Below are 15,134 nucleotides of genomic sequence, written 5' to 3'. Positions count from 1 at the left end.
TGGAAGACACTTCTGGAGTTCTCAAGCTGAGGTCAACCATTCAGACAAAGAATGCGTCAGAGCAGGCAAAGACGCAGCATACTGATGAGGACAGGGAAGTTTAGCTATCAGTGAAAAGGAGTGCTCACTATTCTCTTTTCCTCCCTCCTCTCCTCTAATCTGCTTCTAACCCTGGGACTGCGTTCTCAGAGACATTTCCAGGTTGGAATTAAATCATTTGACGTGTGACGTACAGTTACCTCTGTTCTGCAGAAGAGAGGCAGGTGGACGTGGCTGAAGGCCCCACAGGTTTTCCATACCATTTCTGTCTTTTAAATCCAGCAAGTGGATTAAAATTAAGGGATCTATATCTAGTAAACCGCTACCGGCCGTTGAGCCTAGGGCACTTCCTCCTCTCCTTGAGGGTCTTCCACTTGCAGCGGTGTAGCCATGGCTAGTACCTAAGGAAGAGTTACAGAGAAAGAGTGTGCACATACAACGCAAGAAATCCTAGAGCACCTTTTCATTACTGCATTTAAAATGTATTTCTGCTTGACTTGTAAGGATTCTTTACTTCACTCCCTCCACATATTTCAGGTTTCACAGTGCACTAAAACCTAAGTGAATGTGTCACACATCGAGGCCACACAGACATCTGTAAAAACTTGTCAGTCTACTTTTGATTGGAATGGAATGGAAGGGGTTTCAAAGAGGTGGAAAAGCCTCCCTCCAAACTTACGTATCATTTTTAAACAAGCACATTCAGAAGATAACCTCTCGCTTTTTTTTTTTTTTAGTTGAACCAATGAAACGTTTCTGCTACACTGCAATAATCAGTACAAGCCACATGATGCAGCATTTCCAAAAATAGAAAAGTCTGCAGAACACGCAGCTTGGTGTTGCTTCCAAGAAGAACACGGGAAGGAATCCAGCAGCGTTTTGCATATATAGGAATTCTGAAGGCTGTTTTTCATACCTGATGCTCCAGGAGTAGCAGCAGCTGCTGCGTCCTCCATGAGATCTCCTTCTTCCAACTCCATATTACTGCTATACTCCACGTCGTTTTCTCCAGACCTTAGGAGATGATTGGGGTGGAAAAAGGAAAATACAATTATTAGCTTTTTTCAGCTCTTGTTAAACGTTACAGCACATACCTTGAAAACAACAGGAAGCACTGTAAATAGTATTTTCTGCATTCCAAGCTACACAGACTGAACAAATCAAAGTGTGTTAATTTAATGACTGACTCACTAACCAAGAGTCCAAAAGTGCCATACATATCTAGACTGTAAAATCCAATCCTGCAAACTTCTATATTTGTAAGTGTTACAACACATTTTCATGTTTTGATGAAGATCGTAGGATCTGACATCGTCTCAGCTAAGAACCTTAAATTCTCTAGTTCAAGTAACTGTCCTTATTATCACTCTCCTACTACTACAACACTTCCTAATATCAAACCTCTCTTTCGCTGCAGTGTAGAAACAGATTTCTTAATAGTGTTTTGGGAAGAACCTTCACAGACTATCACTTGTCAAAGACAGAACACAACACTAAAATAAATGAAGAGTTTGGAAGGATAGCAACTAGCTAACCAAAAAGTCAACATTTAGTGTTAACCGTATCAGTTAATGTTGTTTCCAGTATAGGAAACACCCCTCACATTGCACTGGAATCCCCCCACACCATACCTGTGACATAGCAAACGGATCAGTTTCCACTGGAATTAGGATGATTGCCCTGGGACACAAGGTGATGATTTGAAAGGCATGTTAAGTTACTTACATCGTTTCTTCATCAATATCGTTTTCTTCAGTGTTACTAGTTGCTGTTGAACTAGCTGAAGAGCTGCTACCATCAAGGTGGTTCACCTCGTCTTCTCCAGCAAGATCTATATCCAAGTCACCATCAGAGAGCTCGTGCTACAGGAAAAACAGAACAAGTCTTTATTAAAAAAAAAACATTTCAGTTGTACTTTGATGCATTTGCCAAAAGCTATGAACAGAAACTCTCCTGAGAGTGTCACACTATCATGCAGGAGCTAGGAGGGTCTCAAAGCACAATAAAGCCTGGTAACAAACAGAGAAGTTGTATTTTTCAGCTGCAACTTGGAAACTTTTTTCGTGGTGGGATGTATTAGCTCTGTTCTGGAACATCTTTCTAGTGTCATCTCTCACTGCTAGCTCTCAAGTGTGTTATCTCATGTTCCCATACATAAGATAATTAATTTACAATTCAGAAGTTCATCTATGTTTCTACTGCTATCCTTCAATAAAAAGCTACACATAAACAAAGAGGCAGGAAAAACAGTTCCTACATTAAAGTCTTCATGCTGGATCTTCTCTTCCTCCTCTTCCTTGCTATCTCGCACTAATCCTGGAGCAGCAACACTCTCAAGTAGTACTTCAGTGTTTTGTCCAGATTTCTTTGATCTTGTTTCTGGACCGTCGTCATTCTGGGGACTAAGATGGGTGTCCGGAGGTGAAATGCCTCGTGATTTCTGAGTCCGGGAAAGTTCAATCGCAAGCCTCTAATATTAGAGGGATACACAAAAGTATACATAGAAGATGACAATGGAGCTTCGTAATCAAATCAAGTTTGTTGACTTGTATATATACTATTTTAATAATGCCAATATCAAACTACCAATAGTAACCTGAACAAACACAACTGTCAAACATGAACACTGTAACCTAAAACAGATAACTACTGGTCAGTAAAAGGTGATTTTACAGTAATATACATCTCACTCACTTCTTTAAGGTTATTTATTTGTTGGATATAACTTGTCTGAGCTGCTTCCAGTTGAGCAATGTACCAGTGTTGATCTCGGCACTTTTGGAAGAACGTCGGCGAGCGCACTTGGAACCTTCAAAGGAACAGTTGAAAATTTTTTAGGGGTCTGCTTATTTGTTTTGGGTTTTGTTTTTGCCATCCCCCCTCCAATCCAAAAAGCCCTGCATAAGAACATCATACAACCTGAAATCTAGTGACGAAATAAACTTAACAGACATGTTAATATACTCAGTGTCCTGAATGCACTCAATGACAACATTAAGCATTTTGTAGGAGAGGCAGTTATCTTCACAAACCAACACTAAAAAAATTAACACACTACAGAACGTTCACCAAGAGCAAGAGTAGGACTATAAAGAGAATATTTGAAGTAAGCTTCTATATTTTGTCACAACATTGCAATTCCCATTGACAGCATCAGGTCTCTTAAATTGCAGACTTCCTTTATTCCCAAAGTTCTCCTGTGCTCACTACAACTGTTTCTAAAAAGGGGGAGAAAACACCTTTTGCCTTTAATTCTGTTTGCTACAGATCTCTAACCCAGGCTTATTAGTGTCAGGTGTAGCTATTCTCAAAGAAAGAGAAATACTTAAACTTTCCACAACTCCCTTCTGCACATTTTCTTCTTTAAAGCTGATGACAGTGAGATCCATTTATGACAAAACATGTCACAGTTATTTTAAATTCTACTACTTAATTATTTCCTCCTTCAGTAGTAGGTGTGATACTTTGTGAAACGATAGCAGAAAAGAGCCCCACTAAGTTGTCTCCCTTACCTTAGGATCACAGTGTCGTTCTGCCTGTTTAAATAGCCTTCATTGGCTAGCAAGTCTAAACGAAAGAATCTGTTGTAACCCCAGCATTCTCCAACTTCAAAATCGGAGGCAAACTCTCGAATTATGTTTTTGGTGGGATCATTAGTGGACTGGTGAACCATTTCTACACGGTATTCATACCTACACAAGGGAAGACCACAGCTATTAATACCAAAATAAAGACGTCAGAATTGCTGAATGGGTGAAGTTTAACAGAACTGCACTCCCCAGGAGGCTTGCATGCCCAGATGAAGAGGTGATTCAGTCTTAAAATTTTACTGAACACGTGTATAAACATTACTACTTTCTTCTCCCTTCTCCTAGAGTTGGTGATAAACCAACTCTAGGATTGAATACTTGGAAACAGATACTTTCATTGGTTGTTTTGCCAGCTTGCTTTTTATTTCAAGAAAGCCACTGAGTAACAACCTTAAAATATTACCTTTGGGCACGATTCAAAGCTCAACGTACAAGAGAATTCTCTTTCCAAGAGGGCTTTGCATCAGTCCCTAGCAACACTACAGAACCTGAGGACATCTCAATGCTTTTCAAGTAGGGAATAAATAAATAAATAAATCTGCTCTTACTACAGGTTTGCTTACTTGGATGTCTCTGGCAATCCAGCGGACAGCTCCAAGAACACAGACAGGTAGTAGCCCCGTACTACTCCATTTCCATCCTTGAAACAGATACAATACAGAGAAATTAATTAAAAAAAGAAAGCGAAAACCAGGAAAACCCCACACCTCGATATACCCTTGAAGTTTAGAAAAGAGTTTCAATCAAAACAGAATTTGTAGCAGGAGTTTACTTTGTATGCTACAGTTTTGATTTTTAGTCTTCTGTGACCTAGAACTCTTAGTGTAACTTGAATCAACATGGAGTTTGCATCTGGAAGCACATATGCAGTCTAGTCTAGACACAGATCTCAGAACAGAGCTTTAATTACTCTATTAAAGTTTTAGGGGTTCAACTAAGTGCAAGACTGAATAGGCAAACACTTGTCAATGTATCAGAAAAAAAAATTATTTCGCATAGAAAAAGCAGTAAAAAAAGCTCATAAGATCTACTTAGCAGCTTTTTACAGTCCCATTCTTCTCAAATTCTCAACATGAAAACAGCTCAGGTTAAACATTAGTTCTGAAATATTTTACATACAGTTGCATTTCAAAGCTACTTAATTTTTGGAAGAAGAGCAATTTATTTAGAAAAAAAAACATGCAACACGAAAAAGTTAGGTCAGTTAACTGAGAAACAATATTAGAATCGCCAAAAATCAAGGAAAAAAAATATGGCAAAAACCTCCATCACACTCACCTTAATCAAGGCTGAAGAATGGCTCAACCTGAATCCTCTAGGTTGAAGAAATATTTCAACTTACCATTTAAAAAATAAATTTTAGTGCCTTCTGACAGCACACCTTACATACTCAAACCTGGCTTTACAATACTATGAAAACTTAGACAGGAGTCCCTCACTGCACCACAAGAATGCCATTTCTGGGCTTAAAATTTAACCCATTTCTCTGAAGACGCCACGTAAATCACTAACAACCAAAACTTGAACTCCACCACTAAACACATATTTTGCCAAACACAGCGGTAGTAGCAGCCACAGCTTCCTGGAAGCACTGACCGGACTAGCAGACTGTAAAAGGATCACGCTATATGTGGGTTAACATTCCAACGCTGATAAAGATATCATGTCAGACGTGCATATTCAGCCTACTGGAAGGACATTAGTACAACATACATGTTTTAATGGCAGCATCTGAGAACTGGATGCACAGTAAACCAGATTCCCCTTCAACTAACATCTTGTTCTCCTCCCAAGTAAGTATTATTAACAAACATAAGCAGGGTAAGTTATTCTATACCTCAGTTCTGTAAGAAACATCTGCAAAAACCACTGACAGACAAAAAAGGGTAAAAAAAAAATACCTTTTAAAGTTCCTACAGCATATTGGTAAGATTCATTTTTACCGGCTTTTAAATTAACCAGATTAACTACACTGAGAACGTTCGTGCTGGTTATCTGGAGACAGAGAGGGAATACTCCAACGGCTGGTGATCAAATCTACAACCTTATTACGCTCCTGTCGTACAGCTTTTTATATACAACATGAGAAGAGACTAACTGATGTCTCCTTACAAGAGAAGCATATGAATCTGGTTAAGTGTTTTGGATGGGACAACAACTCTAATTGAAAATGTAACTCACTGGATAAACTTTTAATCTCCAGCAAAGTCCTGACACTTGAAGAGGTGGGCTGTAAACAGGATCTGCTCGCTGACGCAAGGTACTATTGAGAAAGGAGAAAAAACATTTGCTATTGGGACACAGCAAATCCCTCCATGAAAGCTGCATATACACTTGCACTCTTACACTCTAGAACAATCTCTCTTGCTGCACAGAGCATGCAGCAGCATGAGGCCCAGGCAAAATATTAAGTGTCCATACAAATATAAGTATTCCTTGACAAATTATTCAATCTTTTTCAAAAAATAAAGATAACTAGTTTGCCTTTGTCATGGAAAATACTTTTCAATAACAGTTTAGCTAGGGTTATTTGTTTACCCGGTAAACAAGCGATTTTTGATTGAATTCCTATAGCTTAGCTGATCTCTAACAGTTTTCTGTAGAGACTATTCTGTGTTTTAAAGAATACTACTCAGGTACAGAAGAAAGAGAAAAAGCTTCACGATACTCACAGTAATTTAAGATACATTCTTACCTGAAGTTTTCCAAGACAAAAGTAGTTGAGTCATAGGCTGGAACCAATTCACTAGGGAGGTGTTAAAAAAAAAAAAAAAAAAATTTACAGTTCCATACCATGACATTAAAAATCCCAACTTTTGGAATCTTCAGAAGCATTTAAGATTATTTAGGTCACCAGAGCCACTAAAATTCACTAGGACTACACTGGGTTATTTCAGTACTCCTGAAGATTCAATTTATAAGCCTTCTCCCCAGGACCTCTCCAGGTGATATCACACAATAATATAAATATTTTACATCATGAAGGGAACAGCAACCAAAACTATTTAAAAGGAATTTCCCTTTTACCTGTGATGGCTAATAATCTCTTAATATGGTGAATTTTTAAGGTATGACTCCTTGGCAGTTCTAGAAAGGATGAAACTATATAATGGCTGAAAGCAAAAAGCTTAAATGGTTCGGTTTCAAAGCAAGAGGTACTTTACTGCCATTGGAAAATGAACATTCAAATTTAAACTCTCCTCAGAGAGGCATTCGATTATTCTTTTCAGAAAGATGTCAGGAAAATAGTTTTGAGATTGCATTTAAAAGCAAGCCAAACCAGTTTCTGCTAGAGAACACAAAAGTATTTGAGGAATTCTTTCAAGATTTCTCCTACTTTCAATTTTTCAGAGGTGCTTTTCAGCCAGCTAGCCTAAACTCCCAACAGACTTCCTCAGAACCCAGCACTAGCAGCACCCTCTTTATGAAGAAATGTGATATTAAGTGATTCTGGCTATATATTCTGAATTAAGGTGACCTGCAGAGGCATCTCATGAGAGCCTTGCAATTACATACTGAATGACCCAATAATAAGAGAAAAAGGACAAATCAGCAAACTAAGTGTAGAAAAGAAAAAAAATCGTCAGCTGGAATCCACTGTCCTGAGTCCCCAGCAGGGACTACAGACATAAAATAAGCCCTGCTGGAACAGAAAAGCCTACTTGCAGCATAGGTAATAAGAGGAGTAAGCTAAGCGGTTTATAATTTCCAGTGTATAAGCCTGGACCCAAATTCAGTCAGAGATAGCAAGTTTAACACAGAAACAGACCAAATCACCTTCCCCTACACATTGCCATTGCCACTGCTCACATAGCCGTGAAGCGTGACTCCCCTTCGTTACAGACGGGTATCGGGCAAGCTCTCCAGCAACCTATCATCTGCTCTTTCAAGCCCACATGTTCAAGTGCAGCGGCACTCTCCTGCCCCAGTTTTACAAAAGGCTGACACACGTAAGAATACATCTACCTCCCAGACTCACTGGAACGTTCTTCTCCATATAGTAAAATAGGAAAGAGATATTCTCCTCTAAGTTACTGTAAACATTTTTAGCAAGCCAAACAAACCTTTGTAAGATGGCTTTCAAGTTCAAACCACAACAGAAAGGAAACGCAATGCTTACCTTGTGAAGTCTGGGGGGACAGGAGTAGTGACAAACGAGGCCATAGGCTTCCGATGAACCTGCTGGAACATCATCAGGATCTCTGAACTTTTGGATATCAACTCACTCTTACTGCATGACCGTAACTATGTGGGGAAAATAAAACAAGAAAAAAGAAAATCCTTATCCCATTAGCAGAAACCATAGGTTTTGACCACTTCTGGTTTTAAACAAATAAATTGCATGTCTGCCACAGCTTCAGAAAGATTACTCACCATGCAGTATAGAATGAAGCTTGAAGGGGTTTTTTTTGGTGGTGGTGGTTTTTTGGTTTTGGTTTTTTTGTTTGTTTGTTTGGGTTTTATTTCCCTTGAAACTGTCAGCTCTTAAGACTAAGAATTTGCCTATGATAGCTGATGGTCACATGTTCTAAAATTTCTGTTACAAAATTAAAACAGATAAGATTCTGTCTCACTCCAAAGCCTGCGTAATCCATTTGGGAAGCCCTGAATATTTAAAGCTCTGAAATTCTAAAACGAAAGTTACAGCAACTACTATGTACTTCAGTTAGGTTAAACTGATTTATAAAATGTCTGATTAAGACCAAGTCACATCTATTACTGTGTCTAGGTAACAATAATAAATTAAATCAATCTGGAAAGGATGCTTAATTAGACATTAAGATAATTTGCTCAAATGCATCGCAACACAGTAATACAAGCTCCAGTGACAGTGGATAGTTCTTTCACATTTTAGTTACTCCTTAATAGTAACATCTAATCTCAGATGTTCCTTGAATAGCTGGTACTATATTTTCTAAACCTCTTTTAAGGAGAGAAATCTACTCTGCTTCTTATTCATACTTTAAACATTGGACAAATATTTTAGACTTACACATCAGACTTTCTGTCAGGCTTAAGTGAGACTAACGTACATTTTTGCTATGAGTTCTTAAAATAATACTATTACTTTCACAAAAAGAATATTAAATTTAAAGCCTGTCTTGACAAAGACATGTATGATGACTTCAAACAAGCAGTAGAAACCTATACAGCTGCAAGATGTTTCCATCTTCTCAGGTTTTTTAGTTAATAAGCCTTTCCTCCTATTTTGGATAGAGAAGAGATCGTGTTTCACTAACACCAATTTGTAATCGTTTTCATGTTTTTCTTTCCTGGAAAAGAGAAGCATATGCAGAGTTGCATACGCACTGCTACTCAGGATTTAGAAGGTCCTCATTTGGGCTGCAACATTAAGTAATTTCTGAATGATCGACATACAGAGAGCTCTCCACAAACAACCGAAAAATACGCTGACGCGTGGTATGCGGGAGCACTTATCCTCCTGCTGTCATCAATTCTTCAACTAAGACGTTCCGTCATAGGTATGAAATAATTAACTTAAGCGCAAGGAGAACATGATAATTGCTGATTAGGTGATAAAGCCAGTTTAGCATTCTTACTGTATCAACAGCAGTGCAGGAAACGAAAAAGGAATACAGGACAAGAGGCTTCACTCACAAAGAAGCTTAGCCTCCATTCCCAACTAAAACGCCACACTCTGCTGAAAGATAATTACTGGATGCAGTAATGCTTGAAGGAAGAAAACCCTTCAATTTCTCCAGTGCAAGCACAAATTGTTCAGGAAAAATACAATCAAGCTCTGCAGAACTTCAATATTTCATTTACAAAAGCTGAACTTGTACAGCTAGAAGCAAGATGAAAAAAGTGACACCACGTCACCTTCTTGGAAAGAGAGGTGGACGGGAATAAAAGACATAGAATCAATTCAGTTTTCCGCAAAAGCACAAAAAGAAACAGAATATTTTTGTTCTCTCACTTACAGCCACCACTACCCACATGCAGTTGCAGCACTAACAAAATCTACCCACACCGTCTAAATGCCACATTACCTTAACACACACATAAGTGTAGATTTAGGTGGTTTTGCTATTAGTCCCTGTACTAGTTTTTCAAGCAACAGAACACCTTCCATTATTTCTACAAGACACACTTGTTTTTAAGAAGAAATTGTGCAACCTGAAGCCACTTAATGAAGAGATATCCTCAAGAAATACCCATCAATAAACAGTTTAAAAAATAAATAAAATAATAAGAAAGGCTGACTGAGGAGGGATCTATCTAACAGAACATTCCAGCTCTTTTAATAATCACCTGATGTTCTACTTCCTGAAGCAGGGATTCCAGAAGTTCAGTTTCTTGAGTAAGCGATGTCTTTTGACCTGTTCAAAGAAGAGATGTGTTTAAAGACAAATAAAGACATACTCACTGGATTTTAAGAAACTGAGCTTTTTTTTTTTTTTTTTTTACCTGGAAGCTGCCCCAGAACAACCTACTAAGGTAAAGGATTTCTAAATATACCAAGGCTGATTGAGAAAGAAATTTAAAAGCACACCTACATTTTTAATTAGAGCTGTAGTGAAGAACCCGCTTGAGGTTAAGACAGTAATGAAACATTCTGTGTCCCAGAAATGGCAGGTTTGTTGTTCTGGGGTGCTTTTTTGGAAAAGAAAAAAAAAAAAAAAAAAAAAAAAAAAGCAGGTTTGATTCCACTGAACCAGCTCTCATCCAGCCTCTCTTTTGTATTAGCTGACACTTTCTTGTAAAAGCCACCATTTCTCTTGACTTTGATGTTTAAAGTGTTTTCTTTACAAAAAAGAACAAACAATGTTTAAACGTGTTTGTGCATTTCAACTCGCATAAAGACCATAATGAGAAAGAACAAAAACCTAAGTCACATTTGTCTGTTTCCTATCACGGAGATTTACTTCGTCTCGGTCATACATTACATACCTCAAGAGCGTTTGGCAGTTGTTAGAAAAAAAGGTGTTCCATGGGCAAAATGTTAACCTGTACATATAAATAATTAAGACGTTCTACCACAGCTTTCATCAGTGCACACAAAATCAAATCTTGTGACTGATTATTGTATTTGATATAAGCACAAAATATGTACGAATCCTGGATTTAACGTAAAGCAAACATTTTAAAGTACTGACATGAGTTGAAGAGGAACTTAATAAATGTATATTAGCTATGTTTCAAGTTGGTTTGGTTTTAATGGAGATGAACTATGAGAATAAATATAAGCATTATCAAAGCTAAGGACATCTTCCAAGCATGAACGTTTCAGGCTTTCTTTGGGTAGGTGGCAGGGAGAGGGGGTGCGTGTGAAGGCTTCAAGCATCAGAAATGCATTTTCAGCACAGCTATTTTATTGCCTTACTTTTATTTCAGAGACAAGTACCTAGATACAATATTAAGAACCTATTAGTCTGTATACTTTAATCTACCGGTTGCACACCTTGCAAAACTAAGGTAAACAAATATAACATTTCAAGAGTGTGTAAAGAAAGTGGTATCCCAAGAAGATGTCTCTTTTAGCACGTGCTCCTGTCAATGCACTTACGCAAATGAAAGCGCATATGGAAAAACCAAGGCAAGATTAGTTGAGCAAAGCACGTACAGAGTTACAGCCAACTGAGGACACTCTGTCCTTCTTGTCGAAAGCTACACTTAAGTTCTAGTAGCATTGCTTCTGTAAGCTTTAATATCTGTAAGTGTACCACCTGTCTTCTCACCTCTACTTATACCAAAGGAGAGCTAAAGTGATCAGTGACTGGTTAACAAAAGTGTCGGGAACCAAACTAGCAGCTGATTCCAGATGCCACATTCTTCATCTGCAGACAAAGCTGCCTGTACCTAAGGATCTGAACTGCTGCTCACCAGACATTTCACATAGACACCTAATTTTTCAAGTTACATTAAAAGGAGTATATATTACAAAGATGTCAAACTACAAAGTTGAACTTCTTGGCTAACCCAAACGATGGTGCAAAAACACTTCAGGTGAAAGGTACTAAACATCTTCCAATTAGATGGAAACGTTCTCCACGTTATTAGGCAGGAGTTTCTAACAGAATGTAACAAGGTGACACCTAACAACTTGGACCTGTATCACAGTAACTACACGACTAACTAGAATCTTTGCTGTAGGCAGAAGCTTTCTGACAGCAGTTAACTTGCTTAACACCATACAGTGCGTAAGGAGTCGTACTGCCAGGGCAAGAAAGATTCTCAGCAGGTTTACATATTGTTAATACATTGCTCCTACTCACAACAGATCAGGCCAATACCTACCCATTAATGTTATAAGCTTGTTCTTCAGCTGAGTGTCTAAGCGGGCAATCATCATCTCCACTGCATTCCTGATTTCCCGAACTCGTTCATCCTTCGCACTACGCACTGCCTCCACATTTCTCTCCTAGAACAGGGTTCAGGAAAAAACATGCACAAAATGAAAGCCTTCACACCTTTTGCACGTTTCACTCATTTACATGTTGACTCCACTCTCTCAGATCCCAGAAATGTCTAGGCCTCCCTGGAGTCCCCTCCAGTCCTATTTTACCATGAGGGGGTGGGGCGAAATCCTGGTCCTACTGAAGCTTGCATGTTTAGAATAAGAAAATAGGAATGTGTATTACAGATTACTCCTGTTGCCAGTTTTAAGTTCCGTTTGCCTTTCACTGAATACGTAAGCGTGCCCTCTGGTGGGTGACCAAAGGTGAACAGTAAAGTTGAGGAACATTTCCTCATTACCTAGAGATTTGTCATATGGGGATTCTTTAGTATCAAGATTTGTCAATACACGTGCCAGCTTCTCGTCTCTACCTCGAGCAGCACAGAAAAGTTACCTTCATGGTAACAAGATTAATTTGTTAAAAGTTGTGCTGTTCACCCTGGAAGGTGAAGGCCGCAATGCTCTCATCATTTTACAAATACTTACAAGTAGCCCACTTGGTGACGTGAGTCACATTAAAGCTGAAGCAGAGCTAATCTACCACTGCATGTGGCAAAGAACTACCTCAATAACAGCACAGACAAAAACTGTACAGAAGCCTATTTAAAAACAAAACAAACTTACTTTATTTGCACAAAGACTACACAATAAATGCGACAGCATTCAGCAGAACACACACACAGAAAATCCTTCCTAGAATACAAAAAACTGTATTGAATTGTTGGAATTCCTTCTGAAACTGCCAAAGCTGAACATGTCAATAGTTACATGTCTAACACATTTACCCCTATGGGGAAGAAAAAGGAGGTACACAAACTTCAAATCCCTAACTTGTGAGCTGCTTTACAGCCCACCTTGTAGGCTCAAATATACTTGTGGTTTATTCTCCTAAAGAAAGGAAAATAAGCTTTACTAGAACAAACCATTTTTATACTTGTTTAGCATGGCAGACTGCACTTTCCTAAGTGTCGACAAAAATACATCTTTCGAAGAACTGCACAACTCTGGCTTTTAAATAGCAGACACCAAAAGAAAAAGTCCCTGTTAACTATAACTATATGCTAACTCGCATATTCTTCTGCCCGGCAGCTACAAAAACAGTATTGAGAATATGCTGATCTTTCCACATTGTATAAAAAAAGAGTGTAACTAAAAAGTAAAAATGTCTCTCTGAGGGATAATTTGATTATCTTCACAGGAGCAACAGCTTCTGAACAGGTACTGAAAACACTGTGAGCGTATGAAGTGGTGTACTATTTCCATTTCCCACTTTACAGTTATCCTTTGACAATGGTGTACTACAGGAAAAGTTAGCATTATTTTGGGTCAATTTCTTACCACTTCTTGCACCAAACTGATCAGTTCCATCAGTCTTCTCCTAAGCTTTGCCACTTCTTCATTTACTTTTGTGACATGTTGCTCATAGATTTCTGCCAGTGGCTTAAAAGTATGTCCTCCATGCTGTTAAAAAAGAAAAAAGGTAGTATAAATAATACAGCATCCCATTTTAACTTTATTCCACTCCTATTAAATTACTGAAAGAGAGGGGAAGAAAGCGTCCTAGTGTATCACTCATTTTGGAAAAGTTCCAGAGCAGATTGTATGTAGGAAGTCTGTCTTTCACTTCCCTTCATCAGAAGTCATGAATTTGACTTTCATACCATCAAAGCTTCCTGTCAAGAATTATTTGGAGTCTCAACAGTCCTCCAAAAATAAACTGCTGCATTCACCACGCAACTAACAAATCAAATAAAGATAGAAGGGTTTGGTTTTTATTATTATTATTAAAACACCCTTCCCAAACAAAGGCAGTGCAGTGTTAGCCACTTATATTCCAAACAGCGACAGCAGTCTCTCCTTGAAATACTCAACTGAAAGGATCAAGAAAACAAGGTAGTGAATTGTGCTACTAATACAGCTTTGAAGATATTCAAGATTACAGGCCAGGACACTTAAATACCACAAGTGTTATCTATATTCTCTGAGAAAGTCTTCTTCCTTTGCCCATAAAATTATCAGCACCATCTACAGTTTGACCAAGACATCACGAAGTCTGTAACAAGGACGGTAATTCTGACCTCCTTTCAGCAAAACATTCAACTTCCTCCTCTAGTTACAAACAGAAGGTACTGCCTTTCACAACCGATGTTCACATTAGATTATAAATAAGCATACAGCTACAGTATTTGCACGGCAATTCAATAGCCGTAACAATAGTTTCATAGCTTTTCTATTTCTTCAAACTGCTGGCAAACATAACGCTTGCATTCTCATCGCAGCGCACCACGTTCATATCAGCAAGTCTCTTCTTACCATTCCTCCCCAAAGCGCACACTGGTGACAGATACACTTCTTACAGGTCCAGCAGAAAACACTAAGCTTTTCATGATGATTTTCACACCTTTAACAAAAAATGCACATATCATCAACAGAAAATAGCTATGAACTTTCTGCAAACTCAATTTAACATTTTCATGTGTTTTGTTACCCAATACTGAAAGTAAAGCACAAAACATCAGCACAGTTCTGCAAGAAGAATACTTATATTCAGTGAAAATCTTTTTTAAAATAGATGTTGCTCTTAGTGTTCTCTCAGGAAGTACTTCACATAGAGAAAAGGTACATTAATAAAATTGGATTTCCACCCAGCAGGTAAAGGATATCATCAACAAATCAAGCTCAGAATTCTAGAAGTTAATACTTCACATTATTAAAATCCTAATCCTACGCTACCTAAAGCAACTGCAGATTAATGGCTCCTAAGTTTTTTGGACAAACTGATCTTTGTCATTTCTTAAAATTTCAGGAACTGTATCAATCAACAAACTGAGCAAAGCCCAGTCCAACCCAAAATACATGCCTCTCCCTTCCCCCTCCATTAGGGTTCAGGAACCTGGGGAGCAGGCAGGTACAGAACACATAATTAGTCTCAGCTGCTTCTCACACTTCTCTCCAAATCTCCAGACTATATCTTAAAACACATAATAGCACTGGTAATGGGATAAACCCAGGAGAAAAGCCTGCTGAGAAAGTACTGACAGTTGCTCCTAGGAAGAGAATATATCTGAAAACACAGGAGGCTCCGA

General features: G+C 38.3%; 1 protein-coding gene across 6 annotated transcripts in view; it reads right to left on the bottom strand.

Annotated features, from left to right (window-relative positions):
* TRIM37 (tripartite motif containing 37) overlaps positions 1-15,134 on the bottom strand; it is a 29,663-nt gene that overhangs the window by 9,561 nt on the left and 4,968 nt on the right. For all 6 annotated transcript variants that reach the window (XM_086763134.1, XM_086763135.1, XM_086763137.1 and 3 more), the window contains 14 exons: positions 14,362-14,449; positions 13,387-13,509; positions 11,889-12,012; positions 9,903-9,970; positions 7,750-7,874; positions 6,325-6,375; positions 5,811-5,892; positions 4,193-4,269; positions 3,552-3,731; positions 2,734-2,848; positions 2,297-2,509; positions 1,765-1,901; positions 956-1,053; positions 240-440 (listed from right to left, as the gene is read on the bottom strand). In XM_086763134.1, coding sequence (XP_086619260.1) covers positions 240-440; positions 956-1,053; positions 1,765-1,901; positions 2,297-2,509; positions 2,734-2,848; positions 3,552-3,731; positions 4,193-4,269; positions 5,811-5,892; positions 6,325-6,375; positions 7,750-7,874; positions 9,903-9,970; positions 11,889-12,012; positions 13,387-13,509; positions 14,362-14,449 — 1,682 coding nt within the window. The remainder of the gene's footprint in view (positions 1-239; positions 441-955; positions 1,054-1,764; positions 1,902-2,296; positions 2,510-2,733; positions 2,849-3,551; positions 3,732-4,192; positions 4,270-5,810; positions 5,893-6,324; positions 6,376-7,749; positions 7,875-9,902; positions 9,971-11,888; positions 12,013-13,386; positions 13,510-14,361; positions 14,450-15,134) is intronic.

The sequence above is a fragment of the Chlamydotis macqueenii genome, chromosome 19 (genome assembly GCF_036417535.1).
Source record: "Chlamydotis macqueenii isolate bChlMac1 chromosome 19, bChlMac1.mat, whole genome shotgun sequence".
Lineage (NCBI taxonomy): Eukaryota > Metazoa > Chordata > Aves > Otidiformes > Otididae > Chlamydotis > Chlamydotis macqueenii.
Note: the sequence above shows the minus strand (reverse complement) of the source record. Positions and strands in the feature narration are given on the sequence as shown.